This window comes from Mauremys reevesii, linkage group 25 (assembly GCF_016161935.1).
Source record: "Mauremys reevesii isolate NIE-2019 linkage group 25, ASM1616193v1, whole genome shotgun sequence".
NCBI lineage: Eukaryota > Metazoa > Chordata > Testudines > Geoemydidae > Mauremys > Mauremys reevesii.
In genome coordinates, this window is record NC_052647.1 from 6599274 (window position 1) to 6614299 (window position 15026).

Below are 15026 nucleotides of genomic sequence, written 5' to 3' on the forward strand. Positions count from 1 at the left end.
CGCTGTTCTCTTTGGAAGCGCACTGATTATTCCAGAGCAGAGTGTCCGGATGGGGAGCGATTCCACAGGAGCTGTTACCCTCAATTTCCCCGTGTACTTAAGCCCCTAGAAACACCCAATCTCAGAGCTCCCTGCAACTCGGAGCGAGTTTGGAAGCCGCGGGACACCCGTGTGCCTGAGGGAGGGGAGAGCTCTGGCCGCACCACCGAGAACCCAGCACATGGCCCCCCTTCTCCAGCAGACAGAGCGTCGGAACTGGGGAAAGCACTTTGGAGCAGCGGCTGTGCTGTGGCTGGATGTGTGTACAGCACCTGGCACCATGGGGCCCCGGCTGCGGCGCTACCCGCTATAAACATCCCAATTGCACCAGGACAGGATGGATAAGGACAATGGAAGCTCCATTCCCATCCCGCATGGACTCTTGGAAGCCTTCGGGGGCAGAACCCGATTGTACGTCGTTTCCGGAATAAAGCAGGTTCTGGAAACGCGGAGCCGCCTTGATGCTGTCAGGAGAACCCGCGAGTGTCGCAGGGTCGAGGGACGGAGGAGGCAGCACTGGGCAGGATGCACCTGGTAGGTTCTGACAGGTTCAGTCTGCCCCGGGAGCAGCTCAGCCTCTGAAGAGGCAAAACCGGGTGCTGGCCAGGCTGAGACACAAGTAACGTGGCACTTGCACAGCACAGACGGGATCAGAGCTGAGGCCCATCTAGCCTGGTATCCCGGCTCCAACGGGCCAGAGCCAGATGCTGCAGAGGTCAGTGGAAGAGCCCTGCAGTGGCAGCCGGGGGATAATCTGCCCTCACGTCCTGGTCTCTAATACTCAGCTGGGCTGAAGCCCCACAGCAGGAGGTTTTCTCTCTCTTCCCAAACATTTGTGCCCTTTAACTATGATCCCTCTGGCTGTTCTCATCATCCATAGGAATGTCCAGTCGCTCCTTGCAACTTCCTATATTCGTGGCCTCAGGGACTCCTGTGGTGGGGAGTTCCACCGGCTAATCGCACATTGTGTGAAACAGCCTTTCCTTGGCTCCGTTCCGAATTTCCCCTCTTCTCACTTCCCTGAATGGCCCTTGCTCTCGTGTTATGAGGTGGGGAGAACAGAAGCTCCCCATCCCCCTTCTCTATCCCCGTCAGGCATTTATAAACTCTTAACACATCCCCTCTTACCAGGGCTGGTGGAAGCACTAGGCAAGTTAGGTAGCCCTCTAGGGCGCCGAGATCTGGGGGGCGCTAAAAAGCCGGTGCCTAAAAATAGACGCAGGCTCAGGCTGCAGATCACAGACTATAGGGAGGACGTAGATGAGAACTAGGCTCCCAATGAATTGCTCTCCTGCCATTTACAAAGCCAGCAATTAGGGAAGTCCTTTGATTCCATCGCAGACCATAGGGAGGAGGAGGTGATAAGAACCAGCTCCCAGTGAATTGCTCCCCGACTCCTGTCTCCTGCCATTCAGAAAACCAGGGAAGTCCCAGTTGCTCTCTGACTCCTGCCATGTGAAGTCCTTTGATTGTGAATCGCTCATTGTACAGATTGCTGTTGGTAGCATAGGCGGCAGGTTTGTATAATTTTTGGTGGGGCCCAAAATGGTGGTGCCCCCCCGCTCCCGCCCTGTAAGCCGATATAAAATGAAGCTACAATGCGTCAGTGCCACAAGATTACAAGGGTCAATTAAAAGTGGAAAGTCAGAAGCAGCACTTGCCTACTTCAATATACAGTATTATATTTTGTTGCACCTGTTGTGATGAATTGGGAATGTTCTTAATATTTTCTCTGAATACTGTGTGGGTGCCTCAGTTTTCCCTGCAAGATGCCAACTGAAGGTGTTGGGGACAAAGAGATCAGGTGGCCTCCTTGTCCAGAAGAGACACAGAGGCCAGAGGAGGGAGTGTCAGTTTGGAGCTGGCTGGGGAAATTGGGAGAGACCCAGAACCCCCCAAGATGGACCTGACAGAGGGGTTCTGTTTTCTGTACCAACAAGCTCTGTTTAAACTGTGTTCCCGTCATCTAATAAACCTTCTGTTTTACTGTCTGGCTGAGAGTCACATCTGACTGCGGAGTTGGGGTGCAGGGACCTCTGGTTGCCCCAGGACCAGCATGGGCAGACTCGCTGTGGAAAGTGCATGATGTGGAAGCGCATGCTGAATGCTCCGAGGTCAGACCCAGGAAGGTGTAAGCTTCTTGCCCTGGAGACAGTATGCTCCAAGAGAGGAGGCTCCCCCAGAGTCCTGACTGGCTTTGTATGGAGTTGTTCCAAAGCATCACAGCATCCCCTTCCACACCGTGCACTTCCCAGAAGTCCGCACAAGCACTGACACTCCCTCCTCCGGCCTTTGTCTCTTTTCCAGGCATTAGGAGGCCACCCGATCTCTCTGTTCTCCAACACCTTCAGTTGGCACCTTGCAGGGGAAACTGATTTGGGAGAAATGAAGTAAAAGCTGCCCAAACCGAGCTTGAGCACTCCTGAATTTTGAGGTGTTCAAATCTGGAAGGCAGGTGCTGGGGGTGGGAGAGGGCTGTGGGCTCCATGGGGGAGCATGGCAGCAACTGTCTGGAGCTGCACGGAGCCAGACACGCTGGTCTGAGTGGCACAGTAAGCGGTTTGGGGGTTGGAGAAGAGGTACAGGGTTCTGGGGGGCAGTCAAGGGACAAGGAGCAGGGCGGGTTGGATGGGGCAGAGGTTCGGAGGGGCAGTCAGGGGACAGGCAGCAATTGGTTATGCTTGGGTGTCCTGGTGGTTTATCTGGGGACTGGTAGGTGGGTCGTGGGGGGATGTTGGGTGGGGTCTCAGGAGGGGGCAGTTGGGGACAAGGAGAAGGGAGGCTTAGATAGTGGCTGAGGTCCCAGGGGGCAGGGGTCTTGGGAGTGGGTAATCGGGGGACAAGGACCAGTGGTGCTTAGATAGGGGGTGGGGATCCTGGGGGGCAGTTGGGGCAGGGGTCTGGGGAGGGGGCAATCAGCGGCCAGGGGCTGGAATTCAAAGGGCTCTGGGCTGCTGGCAGCCGTGGGGAGCCCAGAGCCCTTTAAATCCCAGCCGCGGCCGGGAGTCAGAGGGCTCTGGGCTGCCTGCAGCCACGGGGAGCCCAGAGCCCTTTAAATCCCAGCTGGGATTTAAAGGGCTCTGGGCTCCCTGCCGCAGCGGGCAGCTCAGAGCCCTCTGACTCCCGGCCGCGCTGGGATTTAAAAGGCTCTGGGCTCCCGGCAGCTGCCAGCAGCCCAGAGCAGGGGAGAAACCTAGCTCCAAATATTGCTGGAGCAGAGCCCCTGACTGTGAATATTCCTGGGGCTAAAGCCCCAGGAGCCCATATAAGTTGGCGCCCATGGTTGGTAGGTACATTATTACAGTACTCGCTCCTCTGTCTTGTAGTACATTGCACAGCAGCAGCCAGAAGGAGAGTGGAGCAGCTGGGGTGGGGGGTGCGTAAGACCCCCCGTTGGGGCTAGGGTGGCCAGATGTCCCGATTTTATAGGGACAGTCCCGATTTTGGGGTCTTTTTCTTATATAGGCTCCTATTACCCTCCTGCCCCTGTCCCGATTTTTCACATTTGCTGTCTGGTCCCCTAGCTGGGGCTGAGCTGTGCTGGCAGTGCGGTGCAGCTGGGGCCGGCTTGCATGGGATGCTCCTTGGAGAGCAGGCTGCAGGTTTTCCAGGGCAGAGGCTCTGCTCCCTGGGGAGAGAAGGGAGGGAGGCCACAGCTGGCAGCTCTGTGGGCTCTCTTGCGTGGAGGGGCGGCTAAGCCGCTTTAACCCACCTCCCTGTGCTCCAGCTTTCTACCCTCCCGACCCTGCGTTGGCGTGAGGGCCGCGAACTCTCTGCCTCACAGTCCTGCCTGCCCCGCGCCCCCCTGCCGGAGCGAGAGCCCAGCATTCAACTCCCCAGCCCGGGCGCAGGACAGAGTGCGACACGTTGCCCTGGTGCAATTGCACCGTGACTTGGTCCACGGCTGCATGCCAGGGACTGGAGAGTAGAGCGCCCATTTCGTCTTGCGGCTCTTTGAATCCTACCCCATCCGCCGCCCCCCTCCTCACCCAAACCCGGTCTGCTCCCCTGGCACTCCCCAACCAAACCCGAACCCCCACTGACTGAACCCAGTCTGCTCCCCTCCCCCACCTAACCCGATACCCCACTGACCTGAACCCGGTCTGCTCCCCTTCCCCACCTAACCTGAACCCCCACTGACTCAACCCGGTCTGCTCCCCTCCCCCACCTAACCCGATACCCCACTGACCCCAAACTCGGTCTGCTCCCCTCCCCCACCTAACCCACACCCCCACTGACCCCACACCCGGTCTGCTCCCCTCCCCCCCCTCACCCGAACCCCCACTGACCCCAAACCCGGTCTGCTTCCCTCCCCCACCTAACCCGATACCCCACTGACCTGAACCCGGTCTTCTCCCCTCCCCCACCTAACCCGAACCCCATTGACCCCAAACCCGGTCTGCTCCTCCCCACCTAACCCGATACCCCACTGACCCAACCCAGTCTGCTCCTCCCCACCTAACCCAAACCCCACTGACCCCAAACCCGGTCTGCTCCCCTCCCACACCTAAGCCGATACCCCACTGACTCAACCCGGTCTGCTCCTCCCCACCTAATCCGAACCCCCACTGACCCCAAACCTGGTCTGCTCCTCCCCACCTAACCCGATACCCCACTGACCCAACCCGGTCTGCTCCTCCCCACCTAACCTGATACCCCACTGACCGAACCCGGTCTGCTTCCCTTCTGCTCCCCAGCCAAACCTAGAACCCCCACAGACCCAAACCATCTGCTTCCCTTCCCACCTAACCCAATACCCCACTGACTCAACCCGGTCTGCTCCCCTCCCCCACCTAACCCGATACCCCACTGACCGAACCCGGTCTGCTTCCCTTCTGCTCCCCAGCCAAACCTAGATCCCCCACTGACCCAAACCATCTGCTTCCCTTCCCCACCTAACCCAATACCCCACTGACTCAACCTGGTCTGCTCCCCTCCCCCACCTAACCGAAACCCCCACAGACCAAACCTGGTCTGCTCGCCTCCCCCACCTAACCCAATACCCCAGTATGACGGAGTATCTGCCATTCTAATTTTATAAATTTTATTAATAACAATAATTCAATATTATCAAGGTAGAATAAAAAGTAGTAGATTTTGATATGAAGGAAGGAAGGAAGGAAGTATAGGTGACCAAAAAGGGTGTATTTTGATTACAATCAACGTTGCTTAATTTTCAGGAAAAGTCATCCTGATCTCTTACTCAATGTTTATGTCACCTAGGGAAAGACATATAGAATGAGCTTATTCAGCTTCTATCCAATGCCATCAAACAAAAAATCCCAGCATCTGCTCATGCTGCAAAATACTTTTCGATCATTCTAGATTGTACACCAGATGCAGGCCATGTTGAACAAATGACCATAATCATTTGGTTTGTGGATAGGCCTACTTCAGAGACAGAGAATGAGACTGAATCAGGATGCATAAAGGAACACTTCTTGGGATTTGTCGCTTACGGGGACAACTGGAGCTGGTATGACAGAAACAATTCTTCACCGGTTAGAAGAGATGTCACTGCCTATAGAAAACTTGTGTGCTCAAGGGTACGATAATGGGAGCAATATGAAAGGGAAAGAAAATGGTGTCTGGCGAAGAATTCTGGATATTAATCCACGAGGCTTTTTTGTTCCTTGCAGTGCACAGTCATTGAATTTGGTTGTTAATGATGCTGCAACGTGTTGCTTGGAGGCAACTGCCTTCTTTGATTTAGTTCAACGTGTGTACATGTATTTCTCAGCTTCTACACGTCGCTGGGAAGTTCTAACACACCACGTATCTAATCTCACAGTTAAACCATTGAGTGAAACAAGATGGGAAAGTCAAATTGATGCCTTGAAACCTCTTCGCTATCAGCTTGGTGACATCTATGATGCTCTGATAGACATCTATGATGACACTACTCTAACAGGCTCATCTGGCAATACGGCACGAGTTGATGCACAGGTTCTTGCAAAAGCCATTTCTAGTTTCAAGTTTCTTGTTTCTCTTGTTGTGTGGTATGACATATTGTTTGAGATCAACATGACTAGCAAACAACTTCAGGTGAAAGAATTCGACATAAGTGACGCCATTAATCAACTTGGAGAAGCCAAGAAGTTTCTTGTTGGCCGCAGAAGTGACGCAGACTTTGAGAAAACATTGGTAGATGCAGGTGAACTTGCGGAGGAGTTGGATGTACCGGCACTTGTTGAACCAGATCCAGTCCGTATTAGAAAAAAGAGGAAGTGGTTCACATATGAAGCAGATGACGAACCTATTTATAATCTGAAAGAAAAATTCAAAGTGAACTTTTACTTTGCAGTCATCGACACAGCAATACATTCAGTTGAAGAAAGATTCACACTGATGCAGCAAATTAGTTCAGTATTTGGCTTCCTATATGATGTTTACCGTTTGCAAAATACAACACCAAAGCAAAGTATGGAACATTGCTTGAATCTGGAGCAAGCTTTGCAACATGGTGAATCCAAAGATACCGATGCCTTTGACTTGTGCAATGAATTGCAAGCTATTGCCCGACGAGTCCAAAAGAGTGCATCGCCGCAAGATGTATTGAACCTCATATGCACAAGTAAACTGACCGATAGTGTCCCCAACACAGGTAATGCTCTTCTCATCCTCTTGACTCTCCCAGTTTCTGTGGCCAGTGGTGAGCGAAGCTTCTCAATGCTCAAGTTGATAAAAACACACATGCGGACATCAGAGTTGCAATAAAGACTTGTTGGGCTCTCGACCTTGTCAATAGAACATGACATTGCTCGCAGCACGGACTTGGAGGAACTTGTTTCTAAATTTGCTAAACTGAAAACGCCGAAAAATTAATTCTAACGTGTGACTCTGTGACAGTGTGTTGTGTAGAAGGTATGTGATTTATTTTCAGATCCAGGCTATGTTGTGCAAAGTGAAACCAATAACAATGTCAACACTGTCAGGTTATTCATTTATTTTCATTAAATATGTAGACTAAATAATTAAATTAATAAATGCTCAAGCTGAACATGTATTAATTCTAATGAACAATGCCACATTAGGCTGCATTCATTTTTTAAGATTTTCAATAAGTGATGCTTGGGGGGTGGGGGTGGAGGCGCAAGGTGGAAGTTTCGCCGAGGGTGCAAAATATCCTTGCACCGGCCATGCCTCTTACGTTCACTCCAAGGTGACAGTCCCAGTCTTTTCAATCTCTCTCCACAGAGGGATTTTCCAGACCCCTGATCATTCTCATTGCCTGTCTCTGAACCCCTCTGGGTCTGCACTGCTCTGTGTGCAAGGGGGAGCCCAGGGCAGCTCGTGGGCTGCAGAGGTCACCCCATTGACTGATATCCAGGCATTAGACCAGCCCTCATGTTATTCTCTATCCCCTTCCTCCAAAGCAGCTCCCCATTTGTCCCCTCCAGGGGCAGATGCCTCATTCAGGCATTGCCGTCTGCACTGATATTGCGGCACTGGGCATCGCCAGATCCGCTTGGGAGCTTTAGCAAGCAGCAGGCGCGTCTCCCGGCAGGGCTGCTTTTCCCTTCCCAGCTGGAGCGGCTCATTCCGGACAATAGCCACTTGCTCCCGTTCGCTGGTGTGACGTTATTGATATAAATTGGGACCATATAGAACATGGGTTGCAACCAAGGTCCTGCAGTGGCACCAAATCTTAGATAAAGGGGGTCATCTAAGGTGTCTAAGACCAGATTATGGGTTGCTGATTATAATTATGCTGTCTATATGTCTGTATCATTTGTAGTTAAAGTTATAAGTATTGGCTCTGTAATGTCTATAGTTTGTATTCTGCTCTGCCTCTGGGAAGTGTCCCAGACAAGCTGATGTTAGCCCGGCATAGCTGGCTTGATGGCCCATTAAAGAGCCATCAGCTACACAATGGACCCATGGAGAGAAGGCAGACACGCCTTGTGACTCAGCAAAGTATGCAGGGACTGGCCCATGTGACTCCAGACTCCATATTTTTGCTGTAAATTTCCACAGTGAAGACAAAGGGATTCTTACACCTGGAAAAGTCTATATAAGCCTGATGCTTCATCTCCATCTTGTCTTCAATCCTGCTTCTGACCTCTGGAGGGACTTTGCCACAAACTGAAGCTCTACACCAGGGACTGAGGACCCATCCCAGCGGGGGATGTTCCAGAGACTTAATCTAAACCTGCAGTTTGCTCCAGCACTGCTGCAAGCCTGAACTAAGAACTTTGCCATTACTGTATGTAATTGATTCCATTTAACCAATTCTACCTCTCTTCTCTACCTTTTTCCCTTTGTAAATAAACCTTTAGATTTTAGATTCTAAAGGATTGGCAACAGCGTGATTTGTGGGTAAGATCTGATGTGTATATTGACCTGGGTCTGGGGCTTGGTCCTTTGGGATCGAGGGAACCTTTTTCTTTTATTGGGGTGTTGGTTTTCATAACCATTTATCCCCAGGACGAGTGCACTGGTGGTGATACTGGGAGACTGGAGTGTCTAAGGAAATTGCTTGTGTGACTTGTGGTTAGCCAGTGGGGTGAAACCAAAGTCCTTATTGTCTGGCTGGTTTGGTTTGCCTTAGAGGTGGAAAAACCCCAGCCTAGGGCTGTAACTGCCCTGTTTAAGCAATTGGTCCTGATTTGGCACTCTCAGTTGGGTCCCGCCAGAATCGCTCCGTCACAGGGGCGAAAGAAAATGCAGGCCTGTTATTTACCAGGCTGCACGTGGCAACAGACTATATTGGTAAGGGATGCAAGGAGAGTGTGGGTCACGATGCAAACTGCAGACACACAAACTGCAGACACACACACACACACTAAACTTAATCAATTTAAAAGTTTTATTGGGGATAATTACAAGGGGTAAGGGAGCAGTGTATGATTAGCTAATAGAGTTAATGAAACTTAAAACACACAATGACTAAAATATCTACTAACAATATTTATAAACAAAGATGCAGCATTTAGTAATAACTGATACTTACAAATACAAACCAACGCATAACGACCGGCAAACGTAGAAGCTCTGTTTGAAACACGTGAGCTGAGAGAGAGGCTTCGAGGTGATCAGGCTCGGTTACGGGCATACACAGGATACACGGGTATACACAGGATTTGTTTTTTTTTCTCCTCTCCCTGCCTGCACATGGCAGGCAGGCCATAAAGTACCCACAATGACATCATAGAAGTGTCATAGGGGACGGGGCCCAAAACCTGTTTGTGTTTGTTTCTGATTGGCACAAGCGAAGTTAACACCATGTAGGGGAGCAGGTGCCTTAAAGTCTGGCTTCGCCCCCAAAAGGTGAGGAAATGCATATTGTCTTAGAATGTGTTTAACACTGAATGACAAACGAAGAGGCCAGGGCAATACTGGTATGGCAAGTTCTACAGGATGCAGACAGGAACTCATCTCAACATGCCCCCGTGCCCTGGCCGAAATAGTTAGGCCGAAAACCTAAACTTCCGAGTCCGACTCCTCATCCCCACCTACGAGGGGATGCGCTTCGGGGGTGGAAGCGATATAGGCCGAGGCAACAAACTTGTGAATGCAGGCTTTAATGAAGGCACATCCGAGACAGAGAAGAGCAAGCCCAACCAGAAGGGACACAAACAGGGATTGGAAATAGGATTTGTAGGGCGCAAGGCCAAACCAATTGAGCCATGACCAAAACTGGAAGGACTCTTGTGACTCTCTGACAGTAGAGCTCAACGTTTGCAGGTCTTTAACAATTGAGGACAAATTAGGAGAAATAGAAGGCAAATAACGCAGCATTTATCAGCAAAGTTGGGATATACTTCAGCAAATTTAGTACAAAATGAGGAAGATTGTAACAAATATTGAATCATTAATGTATTTACTGCTGATTAATTAAGAAGAGGCCCTTGCCTGTAGTATTAGCAAGCATTTCAATAGCAAGGGATTGAAACAGCACTTGATCATGTAACATTATATAATCAACAGGGTTAAAACTAACAATAGAGGAGGCGAGGGAGGAAGCTGCTGTTTGCAAACAAGTCCAAAAAGAGTGGGTTAAGTTAGGGAGGTATTAGCATAAGAGAAACTCCACATAGAACAATTAGAATAAGTACCAACCCAAGTAGGGGCTGGGGTTAAACTATTACCAACAAAAACCCAACAATGAGATGCTGGAACTTTAATACTCTCAATTAAAGGAAAGCTATGATCACTTTGACCTGAAGCATTAAGTACTGGATACACATAAGAATTAAATTGTGAAGAACAATTATTACAAACAGTAAAAGCAGCCCACTGCACATAGGGGGAAGAACAATTTACACTAGATATATTAAATGAAGAAAAATTATAAACTACTGGTACAAATTGAAAGGGTAATGGATATTTAGGTGAGAACTGAGTGGAGCAAACAAGACAATCTTCTGGACTCAGAGCTGACAGGGACTGGTTTCCGCTGACCTCCTGCACCCAGTAGGCAGCAAACCAAGTTTGTAGTCCACCCTCTCCTAAGGGCTCCGTGGGCAAAGATGTTGTGAGGGAGAGCAGTATAACAAATACAAACCAACTATAAAATTAAACCAAAATAAATTTTAAATATAGATACATGCAAATACTTTGAGGGTATTTGAGGGTATACTTTTATGATGCTTTTTTGTTATGTTTGGGAGCCAAAGGTGGAAACCTGTTGAAATTGTTTGGTTAGCTTTATGCATAAATTGTTATTTTAAAACATTTTGGTTATGACATTCTTATAACTATAATTAAAAGTGCAAACAAGTTTATAAAAAGCCCAAACAAGAAATTGACATTTGTTAATATTATCTTTACCTTAATGTTGAGGTTTCCCCTTACATTTTTTTTAATAACAAATTAAAAAAAACTTAAAAAACAAAACTGTGATTGATAAAAGAGAATTTCTTTGTTTGCAATTGCATTATTTGTTGAGGCAGAAATATATGTACATATATTTGTAACTGAAACCTTTTTGAACTTTGCACAAAAAATTGGTGTTAATATACTATGATTACATCCCAACCATGATTTTAAAATAGTGTGGTACCACATCTTATATATATATATTTTTTTAAAAGGGTATAAAATTGACTTTTGTTGCAACAAAATAAATTTTTTTTTTTTTTTTGAAAAAAAAATAGTCACGTGAGACACACAACATACAGGACAAACTTACAATTAAAAACAAATGGCGCCAAAATTCTATTTATATTTATACAAAATAACACAACCAAAAATAAAAAGTAAAAGGATTAAACATTTGAATAAATAAATTATTACCTTATTTAAAACTTGTAGCATAAATTTGATAAAAATATATTAGTATTTGCCAAATGTATTGTATTAATTCGGTAACAAGGAATTTTGCATTATTTTATATTTAACATTATTTTAAAACTCTGCTATATGGAAATAAGAAAAGCCCATGTTACAAATATTAGTTAGTGGTTAGGATAAGAAGCAGAGAGTGCACTTCTGTTGCTTGGCAACCATATCTTCAAGAAAGTTAGGAATAATTCCAGCTGTTGCATTCCTGGAGGGTTAAAATAATTAATTTGCTGGATTTAAAGTTTTACCTTGTTTTCTTTTGTTTCTTGTTTTTTTCCTTTTTAATTTGCTTTATTTTTTGGAGGTTTCTGTAAAACTATAGCTTTTAATTTTAAAACAAAAAGAGAGCCAAGTGAGGCGAGGCGGAGGAGGAAGGGGGTGAAGAGCAACCTAGGAAGGTAGCGAGACCTGAGCCAAGAAAGATTAACTCCATCAAGGTTAGTTATCACAATAGGCAAAGCTTCTGCTACAGTTTTAGATTCAGTAAATTCTGGGGCTGTTGGCAGAACTGGATACAGAGGAGTTTTAGGAGCTTCATATGGGGGTGGCAAAATTTTCTGAGAGGGACTTGGCGGGGTGATGGGCTCTACCTTTCTGTCTTCTCCTCATTATCATCTTTAGGAGAGCCTGGGGCTGCTTGTTTAGCTGCACACATTGTGCCCCCGGAGGACAGAGCACAGATCAAGGGCCTTGCATATCATGCTAAACAGGATGGTGGAAACATCCTCAGAGGATCTGCCAGGGTTAAAGGCACAGTATAGCCTTTTAGAGTTTTGTCCGAGCCAAGGGAACAGATCCATTCTATTTTTGGATTGGTCGAATTTTGGCTAGTAAAAAGGTGAAACTGCAAATGTTGGAACTGTTCAGTTTCATCATCTGCACGGTCTGCAGCATGCCACGGGCATGGCCCAACTTCCTTGCATCCTGTTCGTGATGCCATGTGGATTGCCACGGGCTCGCAGGGGCAAAAGAAAATGCAGGCCTGTTATTTACCAGGCTGCACGTGGCAACAGACTATATTGGTAAGGGATGCAAGGAGAGTGTGGGTCACGATGCAAACTGCAGACACACACACACACACACCAAACTTAATCAATTTAAAAGTTTTATTGGGGATAATTACAAGGGGTAAGGGAGCAGTGTATGATTAGCTAATAGAGTTAATGAAACTTAAAACACACAATGACTAAAATATCTACTAACAATATTTATAAACAAAGATGCAGCATTTAGTAATAACTGATACTTACAAATACAAACCAACGCATAACGACCGGCAAATGTAGAAGCTCTGTTTGAAACACGTGAGCTGAGAGAGAGGCTTCGAGGTGATCAGGCTCGGTTACGGGCATACACAGGATACACAGGTATACACAGGATACACGGGTATACACAGGATTCGTTTTTCTTTCTCCTCTCCCTGCCTGCACATGGCAGGCAGGCCATAAAGTACCCACAATGACATCATAGAAGTGTCATAGGGGACGGGGCCCAAAACCTGTTTGTGTTTGTTTCTGATTGGCACAAGCGAAGTTAACACCATGTAGGGGAGCAGGTGCCTTAAAGTCTGGCTTCGCCCCCAAAAGGTGAGGAAATGCATATTGTCTTAGAATGTGTTTAACACTGAATGACAAACGAAAAGGCCAGGGCAATACTGGTATGGCAAGTTCTACAGGATGCAGACAGGAACTCATCTCAACAAGCCTGACCCAGCGCTTTCTCTCCCCTTGCAGACATTGACGAGTGCCAGCGAAACGCCACAATCTGTGAGCCCCACGGGAACTGCATCAACATGCCAGGGACTTACATGTGTAAATGCAGTTGGGGATTTGGGAAGAGTCAAAAGGATATGGCTAAGATCTGCACAGGTACAACTGGAGTTGGAAACTGTCATGGCAAAGGCATGATGCTTCTGGCTTGTCTGCAGTATTACTAACACGAGGTGTTGCCTTTAAGCCCCACCTCCAGGAGTCACGTGATTCTGCTTTTGGCTAAAATCAAAATTAGGGTCCGGCCCACGTGGTGGAGGAAAAACTGCCAAACGTTACGCTGGGGTGACCGACAGCTCCCAAACTGGAGTCAAACAAAACGAACCCAAAATGGATTTTAAAAAAAAAATCTTGTGACTTTTTTGCAGCCTGGCTCATGGTTTGGGGCTTTTATTGATTGCTTGACGTTGGCGATGCTGTTAATGCACCGTCACTGAGCTGACCCAGGATCTCTGAAACTGCCTGGATGGGGAAACTAACCAGGTTGCCCTGAGGTCTTGTTCTTTCTCTGCGCCACACCCAGGCAAAGTGTCTGTTCTGACTCCGATCCTGTCTTACAAATTAGAAACTGAGCCCGGGGACTGAAGGTCGCCATGTCTCTTGCCAGGCTGCTTAATTCCACCACGGCATGCGCATAGGGCTTGGAGATGTCATTAGAAGCTGCAACATCCCCCCAAACCTGCAGCTGCAATCAGAGCCCAAGATGCTCTTTCGTAGCAGAGCTTTGAGGTGGGGGAAGGTCAGATCTTTGCAAAGCAAACTGGACTGAGATGGAGCCGAGGACTTTTTGTTGGATCAACCTTTAATACAGCTTGGGCTCAGAAAGCCTCTTAGTTTCTGGAACCCCACTAACCTAAACAGATGCTAAGGCTGGGGAAGGAGCTGGCATCACAAAGGAACCAGCTTGGGTCATTAGCAGGAATCAAACGCAGACCCTGTCTGCTGAAAGCACATGGCTCAGCTGCTGGAGCTAAGGGAGTAACTCCATTAACTAGTCATTGTAGCAGGCTGTTATCTACTTATGGGAACCAGCCACTAGACCAGGAGAAACTTGCTCTCTCCTTGTTCTGTGGCTCAGCGGCCTTTGCTAGAGCCTGGCACATAGAAGCCCCCTCACAGGCATGGCGTAGGCCTGTTGCCTTCCAAGAGGTTTAACAATGGAGCAAAAGTTGAGTTTCTTGCCAAAGAAACAAGGGATTTTTTCCAGCCCTGATGCACTCCCGGCCGTGAGCCAGGAGACACAAAGCTCCTCTCAGTGAGGGAGAGCAGAGGGTAAAATCTGCATGGTGAGGCAGTTGAGACACATTCTTGGCCTTTTATGGAAGAAACGCGCGGAAAGAGATAGGTCTAGTTGGTTGGGTATGAGACTAGGACTCAGAAGAGTTGGGTTCTAGTCCCAGCTCTGTTCCTGCTACATGTCCTTGGGCAATTCCCTGCCTCTGTTTTTCTCTCCCACCTCTTGTCCATTTAGACTAGAAGCTCTTTATGGCCGTGGGTGTGCAGCGCTCTGGGTGCTGCCTTTATGCAAATAATGACCGAGGGGAATCGGCGTAGCGGGAAATAGCAAAACTCTGTCATGGGAAAGAGAGAGAAGGGGAGTCTGAGAAAGAGCTGCTGGAGCACGGCCCAAGGGAAGGATCCATGAGCGCTCTGGACTATCTCCGCTGATTGACTTGTTTGCTGAAGTCCAGGTGAAGGGATTTTAGCCCCAAGGATTTCTGTGAGAAGTAAAAGCATTATGGATAAATATCGGGGAGAGCTTAGCTTTCTTCTGTGGCCCTGCTCCTACTTCCTCAAGAAGGGTCAGCACCCATCTGTCCCCAGGGATGGTGACTGATAGGCCACTGCTGATCTGAATGCCAGAGGGAGTCAGCAGAACTGCTCTGCCTGCTGATCCAAACCTGCTCGTTCACCGGCCGACCCTTTTACTGT

At 48.1% G+C, this 15026-nt stretch overlaps 2 protein-coding genes across 8 annotated transcripts in view; one reads left to right on the plus strand and one right to left on the minus strand.

Moving 5' to 3' along the window:
- Window positions 1-15026, minus strand: part of LOC120391382 (adhesion G protein-coupled receptor E5-like) — a 1047477-nt gene that overhangs the window by 582584 nt on the left and 449867 nt on the right. The gene's annotated exons all lie outside the window — the stretch shown is intronic.
- The window catches only part of ADGRE5 (adhesion G protein-coupled receptor E5), a 291623-nt gene that overhangs the window by 183716 nt on the left and 92881 nt on the right, over window positions 1-15026 (plus strand). For all 6 annotated transcript variants that reach the window (XM_039514962.1, XM_039514966.1, XM_039514964.1 and 3 more), the window contains exon 6: window positions 13059-13193. In XM_039514962.1, the coding sequence (XP_039370896.1) occupies window positions 13059-13193 (135 nt within the window). The remainder of the gene's footprint in view (window positions 1-13058; window positions 13194-15026) is intronic.